Source organism: Prionailurus bengalensis, chromosome A2 (genome assembly GCF_016509475.1).
Source record: "Prionailurus bengalensis isolate Pbe53 chromosome A2, Fcat_Pben_1.1_paternal_pri, whole genome shotgun sequence".
In the NCBI taxonomy this organism is placed as follows: domain Eukaryota; kingdom Metazoa; phylum Chordata; class Mammalia; order Carnivora; family Felidae; genus Prionailurus; species Prionailurus bengalensis.
The window spans coordinates 145,768,671-145,778,043 of NC_057348.1; the positions used below are offsets into that span (position 1 = coordinate 145,768,671).

The 9,373-nt window shown below is 55.5% G+C and overlaps 1 protein-coding gene across 2 annotated transcripts in view; it reads left to right on the forward strand.

Moving 5' to 3' along the window:
* The window catches only part of KLHDC10 (kelch domain containing 10), a 70,632-nt gene extending 61,259 nt beyond the window's left edge, over nt 1-9,373 (forward strand). For both annotated transcript variants that reach the window (XM_043589526.1, XM_043589528.1), the window contains one exon: nt 9,143-9,373. In XM_043589526.1, the coding sequence (XP_043445461.1) occupies nt 9,143-9,358 (216 nt within the window). In that variant the 3' untranslated portion in view covers nt 9,359-9,373. The remainder of the gene's footprint in view (nt 1-9,142) is intronic.

A 9,373-nucleotide genomic window follows, 5' to 3' on the forward strand; every position in this document is an offset into this window, starting at 1 on the left:
CACTTCAGATGTGGTTAGTGTGACCGGAGAACTACAATTTTCATTCCAATTTAATTTTCATTTCTGTAAGTATAAGCTGTTACGCGTAGCTAGCGGCTACCTCAGCACAGTGCCGGAAGGAGATGGCCTGGAGGGCTGGAGAACCAAGGCTTGGTCAGCTCTTGGCTCTCGGCTCAGTCCTTGTTACTGTGTGGCTGCAATAACGTGTGAGGTGCTTTGAAGCATGCCTGGGGTATTTACCGTTCTCGCTCTCTATAGTTGATGGTACAGGAAATGAAGACGAAGTATTTGCTAAAAGTTACAAAATTAACCAATAAAGAAAGTAAGAGGACGAGACAAGGGAAGTGGGGTGACATAGGTGAGAGCTAAATCCTCATGTTCCATGGCAGGAAGGTAATATACAGAATGTCTCAAATTAAGCACTAACCAGGAAAGCATATTGACTAGAGGCATAAAGGAAGGTATCAGAAAACACAAACAAAAACAGCCAAAAGAGCTAACAGTGGTAAGGTGGCCCGGGAAATGTAGAGGGCCACAGCAGGGACTGCTGGCTTTTTCAAGTATGTTCACGGTTTTTGTTCGTTTTTTTTTCCCCCCTTTTCTCTCCTTTAGAAACCAGTACCCTTCGTGACTCTTTCGATTTAGCCCTTTTTCAGGATACTGTGAATCTGGGTCCGTTCTGACCAAATCAGGCTGTAAAAAATTGGGTGGTTCAAAGGGTAGGGCTGGAGTAGTAGTATTTTTAAGTTCCTGATTGATTAAGAGGTAGCCTGACTGGTATTTGGAAATCTTCGATTTAAAAGCCAATCTTGGAAGCCGGTGGGAGAAAAAAAAATCCAGGAGAGGGAGAGAAAAAAAAAAAAAAAGTCTCAAGATTTAATTGTTGCCCGAAGACCATTCCTCACCATCCTGTCCCTTCATAAAATCAAGCAAGATAATACATTATTTTAGAGGCTTTTTCTGTCATCCACTCCACAGTGAGGGGAGGGGAGGTGGAAGGCTTCTGAGCGATACACAAAGCAGACCCGGCAAACCCACCCATCCTGCACAGGCCTTGGGGTCCGGCCTCGAAGTCTCCGGTGGAAGAGGGAGACACTTTTCTCAAATCCTCAAACACACGAGTGTGTCTGAGTTCCTTTCCAATGGTCCGCCTAACAGGAGGGCCTCCGCAGCTCTCCTAGGAAGGAAGGCGCCGAGCTCAGCTCAGGCAGACGGGGCAGTGACCAGCCCAGCCCAGCCCAGCCCAGGGCTGCGAAGGAGAGAAGGACAGAGACAGCTGGGAGCTCCGGCCACTTGCTATTTCAGGAGCCCGCACCCGATCTGGAGCTGTAGGGTGGCTGTGCCCATGGCAACTGTGCAAAGAGAAAGCCAATGTTACTCAGTCCGAGTCACCTTAGACCACACCGGTCAGTTCGTCCCTCTTGCACCTTCCACCGAAAGCTGGAGCCCAGGTGGCTCTCCCTGCGACGGCCAAGGATGTCTACAAGAGCTCCTCCACTTGAAGTGAGCGAACTTAACTTGCTCCGGCCTCCGCCAGGCATCTGGGGTCTCATTTGCTCCCTGAGCCTCACCCTGGAGGAAAAGGTAGAGAGCGTGCACTGCAACAGCCAAGATCAGATCGTGGCTCAGGATGCTGGCAACTGCCCTTGCCCCCTCCCCCCCCCCAAAGGAAGAGGCCCACTTGCCACCCACAGAGAGGTGATCCGTAAGAACGGTAACTCGGCCGTTGCGGGGAATGACATGTACCTAGGGGTGCACCGGCGGCGTCCAGGACTGGATGGAACTCCAGCCCTGCTCCCCCCACCGCCAACCTCACCACCTCGGAGCCCACCCAGGCTGTGCCTCCTTGAAGGGCCAGCCGCGCCTTTCCCTGCTTCGTTTCTCCCCGCCAAAGCGGTACTGGAATGTTAAGCCTGGAGGGCTGACCCCCACTTGGTGGCAAGCCAAGCGCAGTGACGTGCCTGCAGAGAGAGTTACCCAGATCCGCAAAGCCCGGAGAAGGGGTGGCCTTGCCTGCAATCCCCCGCCCCCAGAACGGTCGCCCTCCGGGGCCCTGGAGCCCTGGCCTGGCGGCGAGGGTGGCCCGGCCGCCGCCGCCGCCGCCGCCTCCCCCGCACGAGCGAGGCCCGCAGCCGGTTTCTCTCCCTGCGGCGCGCCGGCCTCGGGCCCGCGACCTCGCGTCCCGGGGCTTCTCTGCCTCCCCCTGGCGGGCAGCGGCAGCCGGCGGAGCTCGGCCGGGAGGGGGCGCCCGACCCCCCGGCCCGAAGGCGGGAGGGAGCGCGCGGTGCGCAGGCCGGGGTCGGCGCCGGCGCGCGCCCGCTCGGACCGCTCACTAACTGAGCACCTAGTACGCACCCGCGCGGGGCCGGGAGCCGGCCGGGCCAGGCGGCGGGGAGTAAGCCTGCCTTCAGGGAGCTTCCATGGGAGGCGGGGAGCGGGGAGCCAGTCAGCCGCTGTGAAGAAGCACGAGCGGCCGGACACGGACAAGTTAGGGAGAGCCTCCCCGAGGATGCAATGACTGCGCGCCAGGAGCTAGAAAGCACATGAGGGAGAATGCCACTACATCAAGGGGCCAGAGCATTCCAAAGACAAAAACCCGGCCCCTGGTGTCTTCTGGAAGGGGAAGAAGCCGCGTAGCGGGAGGACGGGAACCCGGGAGGGGAGGCCAGGGAAGCAAGGAGAGGCAGGCTGGGCAGATGATGGAAGAGCCGGGCAAAGCGTCTGGTTTTCATTCTAAGATCAACTGGAAGCTGGAAGGCAGAGAGAGGACGAACCGGTCCCCCCGCTGCCGAGGGAGGCTGTCAGAGGAAGCGGGGCCCTCGGTTGGGAGGCCACGGCAGCGGTGCGGGCAGGGTGAGGGTGCTTTGGGCCAGGTCACAGAGCGGGGCTGGACGTCGGCTCCCATCGCTCCCCCACCCTCCGCCGGGCGCCCTGGTGTCGTGACCGACCGACCACCGCCGAGCAGAGGCCGGCGAGCCCGGGCCGCTCGACAAAGGCTCCGCCAACTCCCCGCACCGGCGGGGAGGAAGCCCGGGCAGGCAGAGCGCAGGCGGACGTGGAGCCCGGGGCGGGGGGTGCGGAGTAGCCTCCAGACCCCTCTCCACTAATCTCAGGGCGCGGAGCCGCCGTCCGCGGCCCACGCCTAGTTGGAGAGCCTACTTGGAGAGCCTCTCGGGGGTAGAGCGGGGAACCGCTCCGAACCGGAATGATCTGGTTTAGAGCGGCTGCCTTCCCCTCCTCCCTCCCTCTCCCCCAGCCGCCCGCCCTCCCCTTCAGCGACTGGCTGGTTTTTGCCGCAGTCCCTGACCAAGGTAAACAGAAGAGGGAAGTGGGAAGAATGCTTCGTTTCCATGGCAACCCAGAGGGCAGTCGGTGCGGCGCTCTTGGATGTGCTTCAGGGGAAGAAAAGGCTCACTGGAAAAGCAACAGGGAGACCGGCCCCTTCCACAGACGCACGGTGGGGGATTGTTCTGGAACGCGGTGTGGGCCTGGATGGAGGGAGGAGCGGGGGAGAGGAGTCAGGCACCATCCGTGCAGTGGCAGATGAGCGGGGAGGGCCGGGGACACACCAAAAAAGCAACCGCACCTGCTGTTGTGACAGCCGTCGGTCAGTGGCTCCATCCCCACACCTAGGGGGCAGAAAACAGGGATGGCGGAGATCTCAGAGCCTCCCCAGGTGTGCACCTGGCTGTCCCTTTCCAGAAAAATCCTTCCGTGGGGCAGCTCAGCCGGAGGGCAGCCACAGAGGCTGGATCCAGAGCCTCAAGGCCATAGATAGGTTTTGTCTGAAACAGAGAAACCCACCGTTCTCCTGCTGCAGAGTGAGCTGGAGGTGCCCACCCTCCCCCCTCCAGGGGACAGGTGCTTTCCGTTTGTCGCCACGTCACTCCAGCTGCTGACCACAACTCCTGGACGCTGAGGGCATCAGAAACCTCTTCTGGTTTCCAGGCTTCATAAGAGATTCGTCACAAACCGGCTCCACCTCAGGCATGGGCCTTCCTGGCTTGGGGCGGGGGCGGGGGGGGGGTTCACTGTTCTGCTCTCACCTTTGTAGGCAGAAATGGGAGAAAACCTGGGACAGAAGGAGGTGGGAGGCAGTAAGCTTCCTGCCCCCGCAAAGCAGAAAGAACGTGGATGCTTTGTGGGAAGCTGGAGGGAGGTGCCTCAGTTTCCCGGGGCAGATGCGTCGAGCACCCTGGCAGCGGGACTACAGGCCTGGGAAGTGCTCACCTACACGTCGTGCAGTCCACACCCTTCTCCTTGAGTGGGCCCTTAGACGCTGTGGTCTGCCTGGAAGACGCCTTCAGGACAGGACCCAGGGCTGGGAGGGAACACCTGCAGAGAACAGGATCGACAGACTTGCTTTTCCCTTGCAAAACACCCCGAAGTGCCAGGTTTACTCAGCTCTTTCCATGGCTCACGGATTCGAAATTTCTGTGACCTTAACTCCTGCCGCTGCCCCTTTGCTCGTTCTATTCCAGCTCCCCTTTGCTGTTCCTTGACCAGTCAGGTTTCCATGCCAGGTCCATGGCACTGGCTATGCCCTGGAAAGCTCTTTCTCCAGCATCCACGTGGCCAATCTCTCACCTTCAGTTCTTTATTCAAATGTCATCTCAACGAGGCAGGGCCAGGGTGAGGTAAACGAGGCAACACGGTCTTCCCTGACCCTTGGTTTAAAATTGTATGTTTCCAGGGGCTCCTGAGTGGCTCAGTCACTTAAACGTCCAACTTCAGCTCAGGTCATGATCTCGCAGTTCATGGGTTCGAGCCCCGCGTCGGGCTCTGTGCTGACAGTTCAGAGCCTGGAGCCTGCTTCAGATTCTGTGTCTCCCTCTCTCTCCGCCTCTCCCCTGCTCGCCCTCTGTCTCTCGCTCTCAAAAATAAATAAAACATTAAAAAAAATATTTTAAAAATTGTGTATTTCCACCCCCCCGCTAGATCTCCCTTATCCCCTTCACACCCTGTCACTTGTCATTTATCTTGTTTATTGTCTGACTGCCTCTGTTAGAATGGAAGTGCCAGGAGGGCAGGCATTGTCTCTGTCACGCACCAAGAGGTCTCCACCACTGCAGGAGGTGCATTGGGAGGGGACGTAGGGACGGTGGTGCAGAGAAGGGGGGAAGGGACCACCGCTTAGAACCACACTGGCTCTTGTGTCAAGGAGCCTCGACACCTGCGACCAGGGGCTCCTGTCCCTCTGCCTCAGGAGGCTACCGCTGTGCCTCTCCTCGGCGCAAAGTCTCCTGTAGCCAACTGGCAACAGCAGGTTCTAACAATCCGTCAGGCACACCCCCCACTTGCAGTGTGTCACCTTCAATTTCCTGCCTGCCTGCCTCTTTCCTGATTGACCTGATAAAATTCGGGACAGCTTTTATTGCTTTTGGCAAAAAAAACTGCCGTTAAGGTTTCCAGAGCCAAAAGCCGGTACAATGGGATCTTCAGAGTAATTTACACAGTGAGTTTCAAAAGATGAAAAGTTAGCATTTCAGAGGTAATTTCATACAAGGGATTATCAGATTAATCACCGTGTCAATTTAATAGTGGTGTCCCCAATAATTAATTAGCTTTCTCGGGAGTCAGCAATGCAAAAAGGGGCTCTAAGAGGAATAGAAATGGCTGTGTCAGACAGTAAGTGTGTTTTGGGCGACAGATCTCGAGACACTTCGCCTCCGAATTGCCTCCGCGGAATGTCTGGCATATGGGTTCTGCGGCTCAGAGACGTCCTAAGAGAAGAAAAGTGCTGGGAGCGCCCAAGTCTCCGGGAGACCTTTTGGATGTGCCGGGCTGAGGCTTGGCTGCACCTGCCGAGTGAAGGCCACCCCGCCACGTGTTGCATCGTCCCGTGACACCTGGAAAATGTGTCTAACCCCGCCGTGCGTTGACAGGCTGCTCTAGATGGGGAGAGCCAGGTGTGAGTTGCAGCCTGCTTGTGAAATCACCCGTGAGAATTCCGTGCCGGAATACCGCCAGGGACACACGCAGTCGGAACAGCGACATAGCCATGTGGCGCTCAGTCGGCCGCCATAGGTCAGGGCAAGTCTGTGTCTTCAGTGGGTGTTAACGGGTCCCCCCCCCCACCACCTCCTAAAACGTAGGTTGCAGTCCTAACCCCCTGGTATCTCAGAATGTGATCATATTCAGAGACAGGGTCTTTTCAGAGGTAATCGAGTTAAAATGAGGTCATTAGGACGGGTCCCCATCCAGTATGACTGGTGTCCCTATAACAAGAGGGTATCTGAGAACAGACACACACGTGTAGGGAGGACAGCACACGAGCACGGAGGGGAGAATGGGGTGATGCGTCTGTAAGACCAGAGATTGCCAGCCAACCACCGGAGCTGGGGGAGAAGCAGGGAATGCCCCTCCACCCCCCCCCCACCCCCCCCGCCAGCCCCAGAAGGAACCGGTCCTGCAGACGCCTTGACCTCGGAACTTCGAGCCTCCACCACTGTGTGCAAATACGTTCCCCGTGGTTGAAGCATCTCAGTTTGTGGTACTTTGTTGAGGCTGAATTGGGAAACTAGCTTGGGGGGTGGGGGGGGGCATCGTGGAGACTTGGGTGTCATCGTTCTTAATAATTGTATTTCTGTGTGTTTTTAAGAGACTTCATCTTTTTTTTTTTTTTTTTTTTTTTTTTTTTTTTTTTTTAGCAGTTTTAGGTTCATAGCAAAACTGAGAAGGTCCAGAGATTTTCCCATGTGCCTCCCCTCCCCCACCCCAGCCTTCCCCTCCAACAACATCCAGCATCAGAGCTGTACCTTGGTGGCGACTCATGAACCCACATGGACACGTGGTTATCACCCAGAGCTGGTGGTTTACCTCGGGGTCCGCTCTCGGTGGGGCCCATTCTGTGGGTTTGGACTGATGATGAGTAATGACACGTATCCACCATCGTCCGGTCTCATACACGGTGTTCTCACCGCCCTAAAAATGTTCCACCTATCCACCCCCCCCCCCCGCCAACCCCCGCCAACCCCTGATCTTTTTTACTGTCTCTGTAGTTTTGCCTTTTCCAGAACGTCACATAGTTGGAATCACACGTTATGTAGCCCTGTCAGCTTGGTTTCTTTCACTTAATGATATGCATTCAGGTTTCTTCCATGTCTTTTGATGGTTTGAGAGCTCACTTCTTTTTAGTGCTGAATAATATAGTCCCTTGTCTGAAGGTACCACGATTGGTCCCTTTCCTGTATTTTCTTCTTTATTTTTATTTATTTTTAAATTTTTTTAACGTTTATTCATTTTTGAGACAGAGAGAGACAGAGCATGAACGGGGGAGGGGCAGAGAGAGGGAGACACAGAATCCGAAACAGGCTCCAGGCTCTGAGCTGTCAGCACAGAGCCCGACGCGGGGCTCGAACTCACAGACCACGAGATCATGACCTGAGCCGAAGTCGGACGCTCAACCGACTGAGCCACCCAGGCGCCCCTGTATTTTCTTTTTTAAAAGATCATTTTTAAAACACCAGCTCAGGACAGAATATAAAGATACGACAAATCCAGGTAGTACGTATAAGAGTATTCTCAATACTTTCTCGTAAAGAATTAGAGACTCGGGGCCTTTCTCTTGGGGTTGCTGACCGGATAGGCTGCGAGCCTGAAGCTGTGGGGGCCAGCGGCCTCTGTTGGAGGAGAGCCTGCCCTGAAGAGAACAAGCCGGCAGGCCCGGGGGGGCCCTGATGCCGCGGGTGCGCCTGGACCCGGGCACTGGCCGGGGCACTTTAGTTACATGAGCTTTAAACAGTATGTGGCTTTGGGTCTCAGTGATTCTACTTAGAATGTGATCTTCTGGGCCTTGCCTTCCTCCTTTCTCAAATGAGGAAATCTAGGGCGCCTGGGTGGCCCAGTCGGTTAAGCACCGGACTTCAGCTCAGGTCATGATCTCACGGTTTATGGGTTCGAGCCCTGCGTGGGACTCTGTGCTGACAGCTCAGAGCCCGGAGCCTGCTTCGGATTCTGTGTCTCCCTCTCTCTCTGTCCCTCCCCCGCTCACACTCTGTTTCTCTGTCTCTCTCTCTCTCAAAAATAAACATTAAAAAAATTTTTTTAAATGAGAAAACCTGCCCTCAAAAGTTGTGAAGATGAGACATAAGAAGAAACTCAGGGTGACCTGGAAAGTGCCAGAATATCCACAGCTCCATGGTTAGATACTTCCTGAGCAACTGACACCACACGTAACAGCCTGGAAGAAGCTCTGGTCCCAGACTCAGGATCCCCCCACCCCCACCCAGGTGCCACTCACTGGCCCTGTTCACCCCGAAAGCCCCTTGTTGACCTTACGAGGGTGTCTCTCTGGGGTCCGACTTCAGAGGTCACCCTTCAGGGAGGTAGCTTCTTCCCACTGCACTCAGGCCACACCAACCTTTGCGGTCTGGGCTGCTCCTGGGAGGATGATGGCCAGTTCTTTCAGAAAGGGCACTGAAGACCAAGATGACAATGACCCCGGGGCCTGCTTGTGGTGCCTAACCCTTTGAACCGGGCAAAGCTTCCAATGCTATGAAAGAAGCTTCTATGGGCTTCCACAGGCTGTGGAAAAGGAGTCTGAGGAGGGGAGTGGGGTGAGAGGTGGAGCCAGCCAAGTGGCTCAAGGCTGAAAATATATCCTTCGATGGGGAGGTTTACCTCAGACTGCTTCCTCTTCCTTGTCCCTCTTGGGGAGGAAGAGCCTGAGCCCCTTCCTCACGGCACTTCAGAGCACAGAGCCTGAGCCCCAGGCTCCAGGTTCAACCCTGCCTACTGTGGTGGAGTCCTTCCCACTCCCCTTTGCCTCTTTTTCCCAGGGACACACCAGATGGGGTAAGGGCTAGTCGGCCATTGCCAGAGGACGCTATGTGGGAATTTAAGGGCTGCCTCCCAGGTCTACACCCTGAAGCTCCCTCTCAGTGGCTCCTTGAAAAAGGGAGACCCAGCCTGAACCACCAGCACTCTTCTCTCTCAACTGTCACCTGCTGGGCACCTTGCCCGCTCTGTCTTTCCTTCATAGATTTGAGTTTAGGTTCTCCCCATGAGAGCAAGATGGCCCCAGGAAGAGGTCTGGTAAGTCCTACACTTGGACCTGGAGGAGGAATTCAACCAATTTTCTTATCTTTTCAACCAGTGTAATTTATTTCCTGCTCTTAGGCTTTTCCACGTTTCTTCACAGGGAGCCCTCTGTGGTGCCTTGAACTGTCAACCCTTCCCGAAGATGCCATGTTGGAATTGTGGGCCTGGAATAAGGAAGAGAGGAGGGCTGGTTTGGGGTGGGGGCAGTGGGATGCAGGAAGCAGATGATATATTAGATGCAAGCTGTTTGGGGGGCACAAATTTTCTTATTTGGGGAAATAAATTTTTTGTAAACTTGGATCCTAAAATGGCATAATTGCTCACTCTTCCC